General features: G+C 37.4%; 1 protein-coding gene and 2 long non-coding RNA genes across 3 annotated transcripts in view; all 3 read left to right on the forward strand.

Annotated features, from left to right (window-relative positions):
* The window catches only part of LOC125012512, a 250,334-nt gene that overhangs the window by 4,952 nt on the left and 223,275 nt on the right, over window positions 1-22,107 (forward strand). Inside the window, exons 3-6 of the mRNA XM_047592531.1 lie at window positions 1,171-1,437; window positions 6,416-6,688; window positions 10,282-10,548; window positions 11,031-11,300. Of these exons, the coding sequence (XP_047448487.1) occupies window positions 1,171-1,437; window positions 6,416-6,688; window positions 10,282-10,548; window positions 11,031-11,300 (1,077 nt within the window). The remainder of the gene's footprint in view (window positions 1-1,170; window positions 1,438-6,415; window positions 6,689-10,281; window positions 10,549-11,030; window positions 11,301-22,107) is intronic.
* Window positions 17,742-18,332, forward strand: LOC124996394. The gene is made up of 4 exons (XR_007110846.1): window positions 17,742-17,831; window positions 18,005-18,121; window positions 18,209-18,224; window positions 18,317-18,332. It is a non-coding gene; the product is annotated as an uncharacterized LOC124996394 (long non-coding RNA).
* LOC124996392 lies at window positions 18,727-21,853 on the forward strand. Its single transcript, XR_007110845.1, has 6 exons — window positions 18,727-18,766; window positions 18,883-18,942; window positions 20,020-20,079; window positions 20,984-21,043; window positions 21,504-21,566; window positions 21,761-21,853. It is a non-coding gene; the product is annotated as an uncharacterized LOC124996392 (long non-coding RNA).

Consider the following 22,107-nt stretch of genomic DNA (forward strand, 5'->3'; position numbering starts at 1 on the left):
AGCTGGGATAGGCTCCAGCAACCTCCGTGACCCTAGTGAGGATTAAGTGGTAGTAGAAGATGAGATGAGATTTTGTATTCAAAGCTATACAAATAATACATAGGTTTAAATATATATTTTTTTTATTATTTCAAACATGGGTGGTCGTGCAACCGCTGTGAACATAAACATGTCTGACATAATCATACCTGACTGGCTTAGTGGGCATTAGATATCTCAGGTCTTAGTCAGGGTGCAGAGAATTATGAACAGTTCCAAATACCAGTCAGTGTTGGCACAAAACCTTCAGGCTTCTGCTAGAAAGCTGAAAATGAAGAAGAACTACATCTTTCAGTGCAACAATGACCTAAAGCATAGTCCAAATCAATAATTCCCTTGTTGATCCTTCATGGGAGGAGGGGGGTCAATAAGGGGTTATGTGCTTGCTCAGGGCATCACAGCCATGGACAAGGCAGGAGGCAAACCTGTTACCCTTCAGCCCCCAAACTGCACCTCTAACCACTACTCCACAGCTCCAACAGAAGAGATGGAATGGCCCAGCAGGGGCTCAGACCTGACTCTAACTGGAAAATCTGTGTGGTGATCTGAAGAGGGCTGTGTGGGGGCTGTTTTGATCCTGCCTGTTTGTGAGCTTTCCTGTACATCAGGTTGAGACTAAACTTCAACTAATCAGAATTATGAACTTTTTTGGGGTAGGAGTTCATCAGCATAAGGCATATTGACTACATACATACATAATAGCATAACAATATTTGCCAACTCTTTGAAAAAAACACTCCAGATCGCTCAGATTATGAGAGCATCTCCTGACAACTTGAGAACCCACATAACCAGAGGAAGAATGAATGAAACTTGGAGAGATTTATGGAGCTACTGATGACATATTCACTCCAGTTGATGAACTAATTGTCCTGACTCTGGTTAATGTATCTTTCATAGAAACAACTGAGGTTCAACAGTTCAACACTAGATGGAGTCTGATGATATTTGTTGCCACTGCAGCAGTTTTTTCTAAACCAAATATTTCAGTTTTATTTTGTAGCAGTTGAGTGACATTACAGGGAAACAGTTTATATTTAAATAATAAGCTCTGAAGTTATGACTAAATTGATACAGTTTTTCTGTTTATTCAGTTTTTTACTGAAACTGAGTATTTTTTGTTGTGAACAGTTTCCAGTAAGGCCACAGTGATCCTTCAACACAACTGGCCTCAGATATTCAGAGGAGAGACAATCACCCTCAGATGTGAGATCCAGGGAGGTGGAGGAACTCAGTGGACGTATGAATGGAAACCAGACGAGTTAAACAAACCTCCAACATCCAGAGAATACAGGATCAATGGAGCTACTGAGTCTGACAGTGGAGGATACAGATGTAGAGGTAGAGGAGACGACTATTTAACAGAGTGGAGTGATACCATCAGACTGACTGTATCAGGTAAGATGAACATCTATCATCCATATCAGTGTTATGTAGGTTTTTGTGTTTTAATAATGTGTTCGGCACTTCTGACATATGACAAATACATAACACTAGAACAAACATTATCTACCTTTCTATCAATGAAGTCACTTCCTCCTTTTATTCAGAATTTGTTTATTGTTTATTTCTAAATACATTCATAAATATTTTAGAGATGATGTGGACCAAGATGTGAGTTTCACAGGACACATGTGTAATAACTGTTAATGTTGCAAGTCTGGTCACAGATTTAAATCTTTTATCTCTCAGTGTAGTGAAACCATATTTTTTCTGTATCTAATCTGTCCTGATCCTACACTTTTTCTGTTTCACTTCCAACTGAACAGCAAATCAACCTCAGGCCTCACTGACAGTCAACAACAGAGTCATACCAGCAGGAGGCAGAGTGACTCTGACCTGCTCTGTGAAGAAATCTGATGGTTGGAGGTTCTACTGGTTCAGAGGTGGATCAGAGTTTTCTACAGTTCAGACAGTAACATCTGGAACATCATCCACCTCTGTGAGTGTTTCAGAAGGAGGCATCTATCACTGCAGAGGAGGAAGAGGAGACCAAGAGTTCTTCACAGCATACAGTGATGCTGTCACAATAATGAAAACAGGTGAGTGTTGTGTTTTTGTTCTGAAATAAAGTCTCTTGGATCCATGTTTAACAGTAACATCTGAAAACTGTCAAGGTTGATCTGTTGACTCTGTTCTTTATTCAAGATCAAGATGTGTGGGTGGTAGGATTTGTATTTGATTTGTATTTGGTTCTAGTGGCTACATGACTTGAGACTGGGATTATTTTAACAAGGTTCATTGTTGATGTAATTATATTCTGATTAATTTGTTTTATACTTTTGCCTTAAACTGAGCACAAAGTAAACCCACAACCAAACTGAGACCAGGAACTAGTCTATTAATTTGTCCAAGAATAAAACAACAAACTCTCTTCACCTGATACATCTGTTCATCAGTAGTGTAGAAAACAGATTTTGGTACCAACAATAAAAAATAAATGAAAAAATAATGATGACATTTTTTAACTCCTGCTGCTCTGATCATGTGGATAATTAGATTTAACCCCCCATCATGTTGTCTAATGGTTCAAGCTCACACTTAGACACTTAAGTTTTGACTCTAATATTTTGATATTTCTATTATCATGCGAAATTGTCACAGAAGGAGAATAAATATTAATCTTTTTTTTTTTCAGGTGATTTGATGTTGCTTTTAATCTTCTAACTGGGTATTTTTATGTGAACATTAATTTAAATTTACAGTTTATTCCAACATAAAAGTTCATATTTTTCAGTTTTAGTGGACTGCACTTAAATTATCTTATTATGAGTTCAGGTTACTCTAAAGAACAAAACACAACTTCAGATGTGACTTTATTTGATTTGATTGATTGTGAGTGTGATGTTGTGTGAATGTGTTGATTGCTACGTGTCAAACACAGAAACAACAGTTCTAGGAGCTGAAGATCTTAAACGTCTTAAAGTGCCTAATGCAAAAAACGTATGACGTGACAACTCCAAAATATCTAAAACTTATGACAATAAAATTAAAAAGATAATACATAAAATAAATAAAAAGAAAATTAACTTATCGCAAACAAGAAATGAATAAAAACATACAGACATTAAGACCTACAAACACAAAATAAATAAATTAAATAATAAAAAATACCGGGGTAATAAAATAAGTAAATACCTTTCAGGATAAGTGCAAACATTGTGATTTGTAACTGGGCCTACTCTTTGAGTAGCAGGCAGGAGGCAACCTCCAGGTCTGAGCGATGAAGCCCATGTGGAAGTGCAAAAATATGCAGTTCATCGAGTGGCAGCTTGAGGCTGGTTCAAGCAAATCCCATAGACCCCCATGATAAAAATCCCAGCTTTACAGCATTGTTAAACATGTTTACTCTGAAATGAAACACAGACCAAATAAATGACTGAACAGGGCGTCGCTAGGTTTTAAGGACAGTGGAGGCTTAGCCCCCAGGAGATGCACAGGATGTAAGCGAACGTAGCATAAACAAAGACTAAGATCGCTTCACGTTGCAATAAAATACACAAGTTCCAAAGGAACAATAACCGATGAACATAGAGGCTAATGCCATGACTTTTGTTCACAACACAGTAATTGGAATTGCTCTCAAATAATTTGAAATTGCATCGATTATATGTGATTAAAATGGTGGCAATTTCAAGTCCTGAAAAATGTTATTTAATTAATTGAATTAAATTAATATTCATGGTGTGTGTGTGTGTGTGTGTGTGTGTGTGTGTGTGTGTGTGTGTGTGTGTGTGTGTGTGTGTGTGTGTGTGTGTGTGTGTGTGTGTGTGTGAATATATGAATTCCTGCTCGACCCAAATATTTTTTAGCTTTCTCTACTTTCTCCTAAATACTTTCTCCTAAATAAGTTAAATCTCATCATCATCATCATCATATTTCAGATTAAAATTGAGTTCCATAAAATTCCAAGACTGTCTGCATCACAAATGACTTCATCCTGTGAAATCCTTTCTAGTAGACGTCTCTCCCCTCTCCACTTTTGTCTGATGTTAGAATCTGTGCTCATTCTTCAAAAAGGATGACGAGAATTCTTTATTTTTGTAACAGCGTGGAGGAAACAATAATAACTATTTCATGCTCACGAGATACATATCTTTTTGTGCGAGGTGCCTCTAGGGGGCGCACAAGATGAAAAATGGATTTGCACGAGACTAGTTTCACCTGGGACGTCCTGTGATTCAGATATCACCTCTACCTCTGTGTTTCATGTGGTACATTCGCACTGTATGATCTCCACTCCATGTCAGAAAGTAATTTATACCTTTGACAGCTTTAGTTACTTTGTAAATTATAATGGATAATAAAAAATATACTTTGATACTATTGATCCTGGGGAAGAAATTACAGTCGACCTGTCAATATTTAATCCAGCTCCACCTTTGCAGATAAACACTTGAATGTCTGACTTAATGATTTCATCCGTCTAGACGGGTGAACGGGTCAGAGACGTCTCCACTGTGCTCCCTAATTAAATGTCAGTCTACACTTTCATTTACATCATGATTTAGTGGCAGGGACAGAAAAAGACGTGAACCAAACAAAAGCCCCATCACTGAGATTCTGATTGGATTAGTTTATCACAATTTTTATCATGTTCATGTTTAATCATGCTCAATTGTGGCACTGTTTACACCAGTTAATATTCTGTGACACTGTGTACATTGTACATTTGGCCAATAAAAAGATTCTGATGACCAGAACACACATACAGTGTGTAAAAAAATAATCACGATTACAACAATGCGTTCTTGCATTAAGCTGTAATCAGTCTCCCTGATTTCAGCCGGTTTTCTTGTCAGCATCTTTGTACTTTGTCTCCCTATATCAGTCAGGTTCATTCTGTGGCAAATATTCAACAATTCAGTTATGTGTTTGGTTTTGGGAGGCCGTCTGTCCATACTATCAACAAACACTGTGTTGTGTGTCCTACTTTATTTTCTACATCTATGTACCTACATAATCACATTCTGGTGAGTTTATATGGCTTTAATAATTGGGCTAAAAATAAGTTACTGATTCGTAATTAAGGCACCATAACTGATAATTGAAAAATGTATATTCAGCACACAAAGTCATTGTTGCAGAAGATTTTAATGTGGTTCTGGATGAATGGCGGGACAGATTTCCTACTCATTTCGACAGACCACTCTTTTAACCCTATAATTTCTGACTTTTCTAAATCACTACATCTTCTTGACTCATAGTATGAAATCAATCCTGATAAAATTCAATCCTCATGGAGTAACAACACAGGGCAGACTCAGTGTTCTAGGCTAGACTTCTAAATTAAGAAGTTCAGTTTCTCTCAACATGTAACAGTGATTTATTAATCAGAGACCTTAACATATAATATTATAGGTTGAAATGTTTGAGCCTCATCATTGAGTCTAAAGCCACTGAGGTGACTGAGAACCCACATAACCAGAGGAAGAATGAATGAAACTTGGAGAGATTTATGGAAAATATTTCAATTTTATTTTGTAGCTGTTGAGTGACATTACAGGGGAACAGTTTATATTTAAATAATAATTATTAATTAATTAATTAAAAAAATCAATTTATTCTTTTTTTTTCTTTTTCTTTTTCTTTTTTGTACTGAAACTGAGTATTTTTTGTTGTGAACAGTTTCCAACAAGGCCACAGTGACCCTTCAACACAACTGGCCTCAGATATTCACAGGAGAGACAATCACCCTCAGATGTGAGATCCAGGGAGGTGGAAGAACTCAGTGGATGTATGAATGGAAACACGACGAGTTAAACAAACCTCCATTATCCAGAGAATACAGGATCAATGGAGCTACTGAGTCTGACAGTGGAGGATACAGATGTAGAGGTAGAAGTTACTATTTAACAGAGTGGAGTGATACCATCAGACTGACTGTATCAGGTAAGATGAACATCTATCAGTTATATAAAGTTTTATAGTTTTACAGTGTTTTAATCTAAATTCAATAAAACACTTTTCATTTCAACAATATTGTAGCTGTCTTTTTATTCTAGTAGCAACAGAGCTGAGAGGCAGCTTGTGGTTTAGTTATTAACATGAACAGAAATCCTTCACATTGAATCTGGAATAGAAACAAGAATATCAGAGTAACTTATTATGTGCTGTACACTTCTCCATCCAACTCTGATCCAGTCCCTCCAGGAAACTCTGGATAAACATGTTTAGGGGAAACTCCATCAAGTGGAATGTGACTGAAAATGTACAGAGAAGACAACTTTGTGTATCTCCCACCTCCACTCACCCCCTCCTAATATCTAAATAATAAACAGAAGGGTCACTAATTTAAATTTAATTACTGTAACTAAATGACTCAGTAGATGTTTAAACTGATTATTTTTAACAAGTTTTCCTCTAAACTCAACAGCAGGTAAACCCACAGCCACTCTGACAGTCAACAACAGAGTCACACCAGTAGGAGGCAGCGTAACTCTGACCTGCTCTGTGGAGCCCTCTGCTGGATGGAGGTTTGAATGGTTCAGACGTGTCTCTGGTTCTTCTCAAGCTCAGCTCATAAGAAATAATGAACCAGGGGGAAATGTTAGAGTCTCAGAGGGAGGTGTGTACCACTGCAGAGGAGGAAGAGGAGAACCAGTTTACTACACAACAGACAGCAGACAAGTCACTGTTATGAAAACTGGTGAGTTTAATCATTTCTTCTGGAATAAAATAACACACACTATTTAAAGGTTCATCTGTTGATCAGTAGTGTAGAAAGAGACGTTCAGGCGCCATCAGAAAAATGAGCATTAATAAATAATGATTATATCATCAGGAGCTTCTACTGCTGTGATGATGGTGAAGAATTAGAAGATTAACACTCTTCATGTTCTATATAGAGATTCAAACAACACTTGGTATAAATGGGGGTGGGGGGGTTAAAGTTGTGTTCTTAAGTTAAGGCAATTCTTTCCATCACAAAAATGCTGGGCACAATGTCAATCCATTCATTAACATTAGGTGTCAAGGGACAGGAAGATAGTATTAACAAGAAGATAATATACTACAATATATAAATATACATATATAGATATATATCTGATCCCTGATCGGGATGTAACATTTGATTCCGATCGAGTCTCAAACCACATGATCGACCCCAATTTCCGATAATGTGATCGGATCGGGACATCCCTACTTTCTATCATCTCCAACCAGTCTGCCCATTCTCCTCTGACCTCTCTGTAAACCCTAGAGATGGTTGTGTGTGAAAATCCCAGTAGATCAGCAGTTTGTGAAATACTCAGACCAGCCCCTCTGGCACCAACAACCATACCACATTCAAAGTCACTTAAATCCTCTTTCTTCCTCATTCTGATGCTCGGTTTGAACTTCAGCAACTTGTCTTGATCACCTCTACATGAATAAATGCATCGAACTACAGCCATGTGATTGGCTGATTAGCTATTTGTGTTAAAAAGCAACTGAACAGGTGTACCTAATAAAGTGGCAAGTGAGTGTATATGAATGAATTAGCCTGCCTGACCCAAATATTTTTGGGCCTTCTCCACTTTCTATTCTTTCCTCTCCTACTCTCCTAAATTCAAGCTCAAGTTAATTCATATATTTCAGATTAAAATTGAGTCCCATAAAATTCTAAGACTGTCTGCATCACAAATGACTCCATCCTGTGAAATCCTTTCTAGTAGACGTCTCTCAACTCTCACTCCATGTGCTCCTCTGTCTCCTATAGGTCAATAGGGGTGGTGGAGTGATGATGATGATTATTATTATTATCCACTGATAGCAATCATACGTCATGTGAATGATCTCTGTTTAACAGTGAGCATCCATGCCTGAAGTGAGAAACACAGCTGATGTTCCAGAAAAGAGTCACCCCAAGATAAAAAAGAACGCAACCTTAACTCTGTAAACAACCGAGACCCGAGTAGCAGTGTTTGTTTAGAGCTGGGATATCTCTGTGTTAATCTATGTTAATTCTTCAGAAAGGATGACTGAGACTGCTTCTTGCTATTTGCTTTAAAACATTTATTGAGATATAGAAAATAATTGGAGCCATAAACTGCACCTGTTTGTAAAGAGCCCGAGTAAAAAATTAGTCAGAGCAGTTGTCATAGTCAGTTTTCCATTCCTCAAAGGTGACAGAGTCACTTAACTTTCCAATTGTGCAGTTCACTACTTTTGTCCTCGAGGCAGAATCGTTGATTGGGAGCAGCTTCTCAAATATCTGTTAGAGCAGGATTTTTTGTAATGTCTGCTTCGCTTCTGTCGATTATAATTTTCTGCATCAGCAGTATTGCTTTTAGTCCTTTTGAGAAGCTGCAGCCACCTTGTGGTAGTGCATGAAAAAAACTCAGCATACTTCTTTGGCAGAACTGGCAGCTATGATTTTAACAAAAGTTCTTCATAGGAAAGTAAAAGGCCTTGTTCACTGATAAGTTGGTTAACTAATATAATTCTATGCTCCATCCTATCCTCATGAAACAATGATTTTTTTTGTAAGGACGTCTTTATCATTCCAAATATAATGGCTGGTTGTTGTGAAGTTATGCTTGTTGATCAGTTTCCAAGCCAGCAAAGATGTTTGTGAAAATTTGTTTTCAAGTTTGACAGAAAGTTTTTCAAGTTTGTAATTACATTTCAACTCAAACTGTATTCCACCCAATTAATTAAATATATGTATGACAAAAGAGTTATGGAGGTTATTCTTCTGTTTACATAAGTTAATCAACCAGTTAATCTTAAAAAAAGAAAGCATGCCTCATACTCTCAGAACTCTACACACAAATAAAAAAAAACACATACAATGAGCAAAACCCCTAAATTATCCTACAGAATAGAACTTTACATTAGACAAAATGTTATTTCCTCTCAAAATGGATATTTTTGTCATGATTATGTCTGTCTGTATCATGTTTTGAGTTTCCTGTTTTATTTTGTTAAGTTTCCTGGTTTCCTGTCTGTTGTGCCTCCTTGTGTTTTTCTTTAATTGCTTATTGTTTCTCTTGGTGTGTTTGCTGTCATGAGTTTCACCTTTGTCTCGTCATCCCTCTGCCCATGTGTTAATATATCGCCCTGTCTTTCCCTTTGTTCCCGGTCGTGTTGTTGTTGTTGTTGCCATGCCATGTTTTTGTCCCCTGGCCATGTGTCCATGGCAGATGTGTGAATATATAGCCTACATATTTTTATATATATAAGCCTACTAATTTTCTTACTGTGTTTTTTAAAAACAGTTTTTTATATTTATATATTCATTGTGGGATGAATAAAGGCATGTCTTATTAGCCAATCAGCTGAAGTGTCCAAAATCCCTGTAAAGCTTTCTAACTTCCACAAATGGGCGTTAATATGGAAACATGATCTTTACCCACAACTCTTCACCACACAGTTCTTTATTATGGAACAACACGGTTATTACCATAAATAGAAAGTCTTTATATTTGACTGACTGGGTTATTGGTGTTGGTATTGGTATTGAATTAATTCATAATCTGAATAGAAAAGCCAAAAAACTGGCCACGATTGTCTCAAAGACCTTACTATTTTGATATATATATATATGTGCTTAGAGCCAGGGGTCTTCAATGTTGTTCAGGCCAAGGACTCTCAAACCGATGGAGATATTAAGTAGGAACCACCTACCTACTATATGTGTTCGATATTCAACTTAGCCTGGTGCTATTTATAAATATACATTATTATTATCATCATTTTGCATTCACTATTAAGCTATCCCTTATCCATCAACTAACATGTTAGAATCATGTTGATGTGTGTTTAAAAAAATCACATTTGTGCTGGGAAACTAAAAATAATATAAACTATATAAACACTGTCTAATCTACCAAAGATTATGCGACACCCACGCACCCCTTATGAAGACCTATGCTTTAAGATTAATGCTTGATGGTAGAAGGAGTCATTTTGGAATAAATACTTCAAACAATAGAACAGTATTGAATGAATGTACAATGTATGAGCTCACTTTTATATTTGAAACAACGGGTGTTTTGGAGAGTCATCATCTAAAACATCATCATGACAAGAACACAACTGTTAAATCTGCTGAATTAACACAGACACAGTAGAGTCAGTAAAGGTTGAAATGTTTGAGCCTCATCATTGAGTCTAAAGCCACTGAGGTGACTGAGAACCCACATAACCAGAGGAAGAATGAATGGAACTTGGAGAGATTTATGGAGCTACTGATGACATATTCACTCCAGTTGAATGATTATTTTTTACTCAAACTCTATTTTTTGTTGTGAACAGTTCCCAGTAAGGCCACAGTGATCCTTCAACACAACTGGCCTCAGATATTCAGAGGAGAGACAATCACCCTCAGATGTGAGATCCAGGGAGGTGGAAGAACTCAGTGGACATATGAATGGAAACAAGACGAGTTAAACAAACCTCCAACATCCAGAGAATACAGGACCATCAGAGCTACTGAGTCTGACAGTGGAGGATACAGATGTAGAGGTAGAAGAGGCTACGATTTAACAGAGTGGAGTGATACCATCAGACTGACTGTATCAGGTAAGATGAACATCTATCAGTTATATAAAGTTTTATGGTTTTACAGTGCTTTAATCTGTCAATAAAACACTTTTCATTTCAACAATATTGTAGCTGTCTTTTTATTCTAGTAGCAACAGAGCTGAGAGGCAGATTGTGGTTTAGTTATTAACATGAACAGAAATCCTTCACATTGACTCTGGAATAGAAACAAGAATATCAGAGTAACTTATTATGTGCTGTACACTTCTCCATCCAACTCTGATCCAGTCCCTCCAGGAAACTCTGGATAAACATGTTTAGGGGAAACTCCATCAAGTGGAATGTGACTGAAAATGTACAGAGAAGACAACTTTGTGTTTCTCCCACCTCCACTCACCCCCTCCTAATATCTAAATAATAAACAGAAGGGTCACTAATTTGAATTTAACTACTGTAACTAAATAACTCAGTAGATGTTTAAAGTGTGATTATTTTAACAAGTTTTCCTCTAAACTCAACAGCAGGTAAACCCACAGCCACTCTGACAGTCAACAACAGAGTCATACCAGTAGGAGGCAGCGTAACTCTGACCTGCTCTGTGGAGCCCTCTGCTGGATGGAGGTTTGAATGGTTCAGACGTGTCTCTGGTTCTTCTCAAGCTCAGCTCATAAGAAATAATGAACCAGGGGGAAATATTATAGTCTCAGAGGTAGGTGTGTACCAGTGCAGAGGAGGAAGAGGAGAACCAGTTTACTACACAACAGACAGCAAAGAAGTGACTGTTACGAAAAGTAAGTTTAATCATTTCTTCTGGAATAAAATAACACACACTATTTAAATGTTCATTTGTTGATCTGTAGTGTAGGAAGAGACGTTTAGGTACCATCAGAAAAATGAGCATTAATAAGTAATGATTATATCATCAGGAGCTTCTACTGCTGTGATGATGGTGAAGAATTAGAAGATTAACACTCTTCATGTTCTGTACAGAGATTAAGAAAAAGACTGATGTCATATAAATATTTACACTCAGTTTTATATATAATTATTAACATATAGAACATGTGTTTGTAGCATTTTAATGTTGTGTTGTTGTCCTTCATTAACATTAACACACCTTCTTTCACCTTCTGACAGTTCAGTTTTGACATATTTCAGGTGTTGGTTTTTACTAAAATAATATCACTAGGTCGACAGAAGATTTGGTTTGAAATAGAATATCTATATACTAGTATTAGTTTATATAAATATTTATGTATCTCTATTTTTGGAGTTGAAAACCCAAACAAAAGAAAATCAAAGAACTAGGAACCACAATTACTATTATCAGAAATACTAGACAAACACTAAATATTGTTAGAGTATATGTTTCTGTCAGTACTGAAACTGGATGTTTTTATGTGAACAGTTTCCAGTAAGGCCACAGTGATCCTTCAACCCAACTGGCCTCAGATATTCACAGGAGAGACAATCACCCTCAGATGTGAGATCCAGGGAGGTGGAGGAACTCAGTGGACGTATGAATGGAAACAAGACAAGTTAAACAAACCTCCAACATCCAGAGAATACAGGATCAATGGAGCTACTGAGTCTGACAGAGGAAGATACAGATGTAGAGGTAGAAGAGGCGACTATTTCACAGAGTGGAGTGATACCATCAGACTGACTGTATCAGGTAAGATGAACATCTATCATCCATGTCAGTTTCATTTCATCAGCAGGATGAACAAATTGATCCGAAAGGCTGGACAAGTGATCAGTAGGGAGTTGGAGTCATTTGTCTCAGTGAGGGACAGGAGGACACTGGATAAACTTCTCTCCATTATGGACAATGCATCACATCCACTACACCAAACATTAGAGGGTCAGACGAGCTCATTCTCCAGCAGAGTGATTCATAGTGAACGCTACACAACTTCTTTTATTCCTGATTCTATTCAGTTGTATAACAGCTCATCTGAACAGTTAAGCTACTATGATCAATTAATTTCCATTTCCTTCAACAATATTGTTGCTGTCTATGTTTTTGGTTTATAAACAAACGACTCAGAGAAATAGAATAAAATAGACATGAATCCCTGAGTGACACATGTGGAACATTCAGGATTAAAGGAGGAACTCTCCATGTGCTGTACACATCAGTTTGGTAAAAAGATGAATTTATCTCAGTGTGTTTCACCTCCTCCACCAACAAAACTGAAAACTTGCTGCTAAACTATATTTTTACTGTAGTATCCCAAAACATTAATAAGGACAAAGATGTATGTTTTTTTTCATCTAGTACTTTTTTCCCTGTTGATTCTCAAAGTGAGTTACATCCACAGACTCATCTACACATTTATTCACACAAGCACACACACATTGACACACCAGTGCTACACTAACCCTTTGGTTCATGGACAACCCACTCTACCCACTGAAACTTAAATCAGTAACTGACAGTAAGTCAAATTATCTTTCATTTAACCTCATTGAAGTATGTCTGTGAAGGTTCTCAGTCATCCAGGTCATGATAATCCAAAAAGGCGTTGAATAAGATCAGCTGGACTTGTAGAATTTCTTGAAGACGTTTCTCCACTCATCCAAGTAGCTTCTTCAGTTCTGATAAACTAGTGGGAAGTTGAGGTTTAAATAGGAAGAACTCTGTGGGAACACCCACCAGAAACTTACTTGACCAGAACCTGGGGTCACTCATTTCCATACTGGCTACTAATTGTACTCATTAAAGTATGTCACTTCCTGTTACGCCTGTTTACAAACTGTTCCTGTGTTCGGCGCTTGGTTTGACTACTGTTTTGGCTTTTGATTACTGAATTTGGTTTACGGACATCGGAGAAAGTGTTGGATCTCTCGGTTTGACCCTCGCTTGGAGAGACGACGACTTTGGATTACGAGCGCTAACAGCTGAGCGCGTCAACATCACCAGTGCACCCGGACAGAATATGGGTCTGAAGAAGGCTCCCGGAGCTGAGGAGGTCAATGAAATTAAAAAGTCGCCTGACCTTCTCTCGCAAGAGGTCTCTGCTGTCAGGCTGCAACAGAAGGGCATCTTGGCACTGGTGGAGGAAGTGAAAGTTCTCTGCATCCAAAATGAGGAGAAGGAGAAGAGGATTGCTCTCCTGGAGAATAGAGTTGCCGACCTGGAACAGTACACCAGGATGAACGACATCATCGTCACTGGGATTGAAATAAAACCCCGGTCATACGCCCATGCGGTGACCGCCAACACCGGGGAAGAGCCTGGAGAACTGGATGTCAGCTCAACAGAGCAGCAGGTCGCTGATTTTTTACAGTCCAGGGGCATAGAAGTGGACTGTGATAACATCGAGGCTTACCACCCTCTGCCCAGAAGAAACACCAGAGACAAACCAGCAGTAATTATGAGGTTTGTCAATAGGAAACATAAAAAAGCTAAAGGGTACCAACATCTATATCAATGAGAACTTTACCAAACACAATTTAGAGATATTCATCAAACTAAATGGAGCACCAACACAAACACGACTCACACTGTAGTAACTCGCTCACTTACACCAGGTGACAGGAATACAACGCAGAGGGTAAACGATAACATGGAACCTCATGATAGCCTTGAACTACAGACAGCCCAATATACTGAGCACAATCTAGTGGATTTGGACCCGGACAACTTCTTCTTCAACTCCATCAATAATAACTGCTGCTGTTACACTGATGAACAATACAATCACATCGACAAGGATGGAAAACTATCAGTTATACAGCTGGATTCTGTGTGCAAACTTTCTAAATATCAAGCAGTATTTGGATCAGTTCACACAACCATTCAACATTATTCCTATATCTGAAACATGGATTAATGCATAAAAAGGGGTGGACTTTGATCTTGAAGGTTGTGAGTTTGTGCACATGGATCGAGAAAAAAAGGTGGAGGACGAGTTGCAATGTACATGGAAAAAAATATTAACTTCAGGGTGTTGGACAGTATGTCAACAGTTGTTGACAATATGGTAGAATGCATAACAATTGTGATCATTAGTTGTATTTATATGACACCAGGTTCAAATATTGAACTGTTTAAGGACTGGAAGGAAATGGAGGAAATATTCCTAAACAAGAGTCATAAAACAACTTTGATATTTTGAGACCTCAATATTGATCTCCTTAATCCAAACAAAAACACAAAATAACCAATGACTTCATTAACACAATATATAGTATGAACCTGTGTCCCAAAATCACCAGACCCAGTCGTATAACTAACCACTCTGCCACGCTTATTGACAATATTTTCACAAATGACATTGTAAACAATCCAAAAAGTGGACTACTGGTCAGTGACATCAGTGACCATCTACCAGTTTTCACAATATATGACACTGACTACTAGACAAATCTACCTGACACAAAAAAGATTCAGATCAGTAGCATCAATAACAGCATTCAAAAATGATTTAATGGCAGAAACCTGGGATAATGTGTATAATATATGATGAATTCTTAAGTACATTTAAAGTACTATATGATAAAAACTGTCCAGCAAAAAGATTAATAAGGAAAAAAAATATACAGATCATCAAAGCGTTTGCAAAATGCTTGCAAAAAGAAAACTACACTTTACAGAGAATTTATGAGAAAGAGAACCATGGAAACAGAAACTAAATATAAAAACAAGTTAACTAATATTATAAGAGCAGGCAGGAAAGAATACTATAACAAAATATTAGATGACAACAAGAATAACAGTAAACGTATATGGAACATACTAAACACTAATAAAAAACACCTCCAAACAATTTAATTATCCTAACTATTTTATTATCAATAACACAGAAACATATGATATATATTGTGTATACTTTTGAGCGACTCTCTCCACACTGCTCTCGAAACTACAAAATCGTGGACCTGATAAACTGGTCTCTCAACGCAATTGACACAATTTTTTCAACAAGAAACCTGGGTTTAAAAAGATATATAAAGAGAGGATTCTTACTAGGTACAGAAATGAAGAGGGTGTTTGACTAACACACAGTGATGGGTGTTTTTTTTGTGTGTGTTTTTTCTATTACACATTATATATTATTATTATATATTATATATATTTTGTGTTGTCTTTGGTAATGTGTGTATGTTATATATGTGTGTGTGTGTGTGTGTGTGTGTGTGTGTGTGTGTGTGTGTGTGTGTGTGTGTGTGTGTGTGTGCGTGTGTGTGTGTGTGTGTGTGTGTGTGTGTGTGTGTGCTTATATGTATATTATAAAGACTATTATTATTATACTGTCAGGAAGTGAATAATATATAAATCATTGAGCTATCAAACGGATGGGATAAAATTAGTTCATACTTCCTCCCACTTCTTTTCGGACATATAGAAGATGGACTATTTATACTGTTACTTTATTGTTCATTTATTTATTTTCTCATTTATTGTTATTTATGTTTCAATATGATTATTTTTGTTGTTTGTAAGAAATAACTAACTAGGTTTTTATTATTATGTAGAGATTTGAACCATGTTTGATATTTAGATATACACAAAGATTAAAGTGAATATTTTTATAGATGTTGTATTCTGTTTTAGTAACATGTTTAACACCTCTATCAACAGATAAACAACCTGTCCTCTCTGTGTCTCCATCATGGCTGAGTCCTGGAGCCTCAGTAACTCTGAGCTGTGAGGTTGAACATCCATCTGCAGGATGGAGGTTTTACTGGTATAAAGCTGTTCCTGATCTATCACACAAGTATCAATATTCCAACTATGAGCTGCTTCCTGGTAGCATCAATGGAACTGAACAAGATTCCTACATCATTGATGGACAGACACACACAGCAGGATATGTGTGTAGAGCTGGAAGAGGAGAGCCAGTGTTTTACACTGATTACAGTCCACCTCAGTTTGTCTGGTCTGGAGGTCAGTTTCTATGTTTTAGTTCTGGGACAAACTTGTCTAAAAACTGAGAAATAGATGGATAACTTCCTCTCACAAGCATCTGGACAAACTCTGTTGAGGGTGACTCAATTTGAAATTTCTTTTACAGATGTCCAGAATTTTTCAGATTTCCATTCATCAGCGTCTCTCATAGTGAATCCTGACAGAGTGCAGCACTTCACCTCTGACTCTGTCTCTCTGAGCTGTGAGGGAAACTCTACTGAGTGGAGAGTGAGGAGGTTCCCTGGGGATCAGTCCTGGTCCTGTTCTGGTTGGAGCACAATGACTGGATCAACATGTAAATTATCCAGATCCCACCCTCGTAATGCAGTGTACTGGTGTGAGTCTGGATCAGGAGAGTTCAGCAACGCAGTCAACATCACTGTCCATGGTATGGTATAATAGTTTGTTTATTTTTGCTTGTTTGTAAATTATTAAAACATCACATCTCATGTTACACAATTGTGACAAAACAGACAACAATTATTCATAGCTTGTTTAATGCAAACAGAATCTTATCTCTTGGAAATATCTGCTCTTCACTACAACTAAGCAGAATGATACTTGTAGTTGTAAGCTTTACTTAACTCCCATCAATTTCAAACCTTCTCACAGTGAACCTCTTTCTTTATTGTTAAGTCTGTAATAAATGACTATAAGCATAATATTTCTATCACCAAAGTCTTCCTTCAGCCTATTATTTAAAGAAGCTGTAGTCAAGTGGAAACCTGCACCATATATAGTTAGGTCATATGTGAAACATTACAGTATTAAATACCAAATGTCCATATTTGTCCTGTAGCTCATCGGTCTGTGTTTGACTTCTCATCTGTGACTGCAGCAAAACATCCTCATCATCACATTCACACTTTCCAGACACATTATTGGTACTTAGGGTTTGTTTTAGTGTAGGCTTTGGGTGTTCAGACGTTTCTGTGTCACAACAGGTACGACATGACCTAAAGGACGCTGTAAATACACTGTTGGTTATCTGGTGTGAAGGGATGAGTTTAAGATTTATACTGAAGTTTGTAATTATTCAAAAGCTCAAATGTCTGATATAATATTTAAGCATATATAAACCATTCTCCTCATTGCATGTCAGCTTTTTTTAAAAGTCTGACTCAACCACTGTTTGGTTGTTTTCCAGCTGATGGTATCATCCTGGTGAGCCCTGTCCATCCTGTCACTGAGGGAAAATCTGTTTCTCTTGGCTGCAAGTTGAAGACACAAAATGTTCAACAACAACAAAAACTTTCTACTGTGTTTTTCTATCACAATGACAAACTCATCCAAAATGATACCAGAGAGGAGCTGAACATCTCTGCAGTGTCAAAGTCAGATGAAGGCTTCTACAAGTGTGAACATTCAGGAAAACAATCACCACAGAGTTGGATGGCTGTTAAATGTGAGCATGATGAAAACATTTAATGGATTTAATTTTTTATTTTCAAGTTTCCAGTTTGAAAATAAACGCAGTACTGATGTCGATATTTTCTATTCTGTGCTGATGCCTCAACTCATCATGAATGATACCATGATCAGCCCAGTATTAACATTTAATGTTTATGTTTCTAGTAGCTGCTCCAGGAGCTCAAAGTTCTTCTTTCCCTGTTCCTCTGATTGCTGGACTTCTTTGTGGGGTCATACTCATCGTCCTCCTGCTCTTGTTGTATCGATGCAGACCACGGCCCAAGAGTGAGACCTTTGTCTATGCTCCAAAGTATATTTACTACATACTCCAGTCTGATCTCATGATTTAAAAATGTCCCGTTTCTTTCACAGATTCATGCTTTCACAGGTCAGCAGAGCACCCTGGTTTTCTCCTCTTAAACATACTCCAGTGTTTTCCTAGTCTGTGAATTTACAGTATTAAATAATTCTATGTTTCAGGTCGACTCCAGTCAGACAGAATGAAACCCTAAACAACACATACCCCCCCAGGGTTTAGTAACTATTATTATTATTTAGATTTTTCAGTAACTTTTTTGTTACATATGTTTTAAATGCTGGTATTTGTAGCTCACGTAACATTTGTCATAACGCCCAAACAACATTTAAGTCAACACCAAATCAAACCTTGAGCCAGTGGGACGAACACTACTCTGATGTTAACTTTCTTACTTGTTTTATAGGTGATGCTGACCTCTATGACACGATCAAACACGATACTGCAAATGGTAAAGTATATCAATCTTTACCAATATAAAAGAGTAAACTGTGTGGTTTAAGGAGACTAAATACAAATAATTGATATAAATTCTGTAAGAAAAATATGTTTATTTCAAAACGGAGAAGATGATACCTACACTTTCATTAAACTCAAAAACATTGGAAAGAAGCGTGAGTACTCCAGATTAATGGAAAATACAAGGAAAATAGTTCAGAACAGTTTTTTACTTACGAATATGAATTCCATTGTTTTTTTTCTTTGTGGTTTCTTCTGATTATCCTAACAGGGACGCATCGTGAACCAGAGGACAGGGTTGTTTATGCTGATGTGAATACAAAAGGAGCAGGTACAGTCAGCTCCAGCAAATTCACTAATTTGCCAGTTCATTAGGGACAGAAAGTTAAAACGAATGCTTTCTAAATAAACAGTCCTTCATTCATTTCAGCTTCATAAATGTTATGGTTTCTCAGCATTTGTTTAAAATAAGTCAGCTGTGAAGGTCCTCAGTCAGTGATGGTACCAGATCCAGAAAAGCTTAGACAAGTGCAACGGACTGTAGTAACTATCTGCTCATATAAGTTTCTAATGAGCAACACCGAAAGATGTTCTTATCTAAACCACACCTTCCCACCAGTCTTAAGGCTGAAGAAGATGCTTGGACGAGTTTAGAAATGTCTTCAAAAAACTCTACAAGTCCAGATTCCCTTGTTTCATCCTTTTGGATAACTGAAAGTCGTTTGTTCAACTGTGTTTTCATCTTGGAGTTGTACTACATTGTACCGACACGTTTCTATTATTTTGACCTATTGTAGTCAGTGGGCAAAATAACGGAAACACTGGAGGGAGTATTTAGAGCAGGACTCTTAAGTTAGAGTGCACTCATGTTCTCTGGACTCTACAAGAGTCCTTAATGATTTGAGACAGTATGCACTCCGTTGAAATGTGTCGTCCTGTCACTGTAGGTAGTTTATCAGTTCCCTTGTTTAACTGCTACACTACCACTAGAGGTCACCAGAGTTGCAAATGGTGAAATCTTCCACACACCTAGAGCTTTTCAGTTTGTTCCTTGCATATTTCATATTTCTGTCTCAGAGATATTCCATAAAACTGAAGTCGTGCTGTTGCAGATGATGAAAAAAAGTCGTTGAAATTCTTTCATCCACCCTCTCAATACTGTCTCACACAAACCAGGGGGTGGACCATAAGTTGGAGGGTGAACATAGTGACGCCGACTAATTTCACCGTCCAACTGATATAATTAACACATCTGATGAACAAATCTCTCTTTAGATCCAGCTTCTGATATAAACCCCTATTTGGTTTATTTCTACATCAACCACCACAAAAAGATGAAGCACAGTTTTGAAAGGCTTTGGCCTGTCAACATTAATTCATTTTATTTCTTTGTGAATTATCTTAACAGGCTCGAGTCGTGAACCACAGGACACTGTTGTTTATGCTGATGTGATGAAAGGACGTCAAGGTACAGTCAGTTGCAACAATTATGCTCGGATAGATTTGCAAGGCAGCTACTGATCAATTTATAAGTGAGTCATTTCCACCAGTAGTCACCAGAGTTGGAAAAGGGTCAAATCCTACACACATGCAGGGCCTCATAAGCCCTATTTGCATGGTTCTACCTGGGGATCATGCGAGTCAAAAATTAGTAAAACACTGATTTATGTCTCTGCTACTTTCCACTTCACTCTGTCAAATGGGTAATAAAAAATATATTTTTAAAAAGGAAACATGATGTGATGACACCATTGATTCTGGGGGAAGAAATAAAGAACAACCTGCCAGTATTTAAATCAGACCCACGTCTGTAGGTGAGTGGGTCAGCGACATTTTGACTTTGCACCCCAACATCTGTCTGAAAAAAGAGGGAAAAGAATCCAACAAATGTCTTAAAAGTAAAACAAACCTCCACAATTCACAGAGGTGCTGATTCACACTGGTTTAGTATTATCACAGGACCTCTGTGTTACGAGAAGTAGGACAGGTCATTTGTGGTCTAATTTTTACTTTACAGATTATTGACACGGCCGATTCACAAAGGATTATGTTCCCAGGTAAAACTATCCCCGTGTGACTAGGTCTTTAGAGTTTGTTTCATCTGCATCTTTGGCCCTGTGTCGAGATGGTGAAAAAGAAATAGTTTGTTTCTGGATTTTTACTTTAATATTTGTCACTATAGTTGTGAAGAACCTGATTCTATGAGCCTCCCATCCACCCAGTTGCTCTTTATAACAAATCTGGTGAACAAATATACCTTGAGATATGGATGTTCATATATATCCATATCATATATATGATATATGCTCACCACTGCAGTAAAGGTCTGTAAACATGAATTGATTTGATTATTTCATGGATTATCTCAACAGGGCGGCGCCATAAATCAGAGAACGCTGTTGTTTACGCTGATGTGGAAAAAAAAGCTGAAGGTACAGTCAGTTCCAACAAATATGCTCGGTGCTGAAATGTGCTGACATATCACTACATAGTAGTACTCATGTGTCAGTTTATCAGTTTCCTACTACTGCATTACCACCAGATAACACCAGGGTTGGTTTCTGTCTCAAAGATATCACATAACGCCAAACAAAATAGATTTTATGTAGAACGATTTCCTCCGCCTTCGAAATGTTACCTCACATAAACCAAGAGGCACAGTCAGTGATGATGGTGCATTATTTAGGTCTTTGCTACCAATTTGTGGGTTGTGCACACACTTTTGCACAGTATAATACACAAAGAGTCAGTGTAATCTGTGTGTGTTTTTATTTCAATGTCTGTCGCAGTAGTTGTGAGAATCACAGTTCTAGGAGTCCTCCCATTCATCCAGCTGCTGTATATTTTATGCTCGACAAATAGATATATCTCAAGGTCTGGAATCCGTTTCAGGTCTCAACATGGTTTATGCCCAGGTCAACCACCACAAGAAAGGGAGACCCAAGAAAACAAAAGGTACTTATAATTCTGCATTCACTGCCACTGTTGCTCTATTGGACGATTGTGGATCATAGCTTTTACTCACTCACTGATACAAACTGGCAGTGCATACATACAGGATCATTCAACGTATTAGCGAAGACATTTATACTGCCATTTAATCAGGATATTAGACAATCCTGCTAAATATTTCATCTCTCCATTCACAGGAAAATCAACTCCTGCAACAGCTGAAGCTGTTTATTCTGAAATCAAACTAGGATGAGCTCTGGGTGATGATGCTACCATGTAGGGAACGAGCTTGTAAGTATTTATATTCTACAAATGATCTGCTGGTTTAAATATGTTACGTATAAGGATTCTTGTATCTTGGATAACTTGGCTCTGTTTTTGTTGTTGCTTTTGTCCTCCAGGTCTCTGAAGAGATGTCATGAATGGAACCAAAGAGAAGCATTCATATAGACTCAGTATAGACTGTCATTTACATTTATTTCACAGTCTGTTTAATGTTTCCTGTAAGAGAGTATTTTACCATTATACTATATAGGTGGTCATC

The sequence above is a fragment of the Mugil cephalus genome, chromosome 1 (assembly GCF_022458985.1).
Source record: "Mugil cephalus isolate CIBA_MC_2020 chromosome 1, CIBA_Mcephalus_1.1, whole genome shotgun sequence".
Lineage (NCBI taxonomy): Eukaryota > Metazoa > Chordata > Actinopteri > Mugiliformes > Mugilidae > Mugil > Mugil cephalus.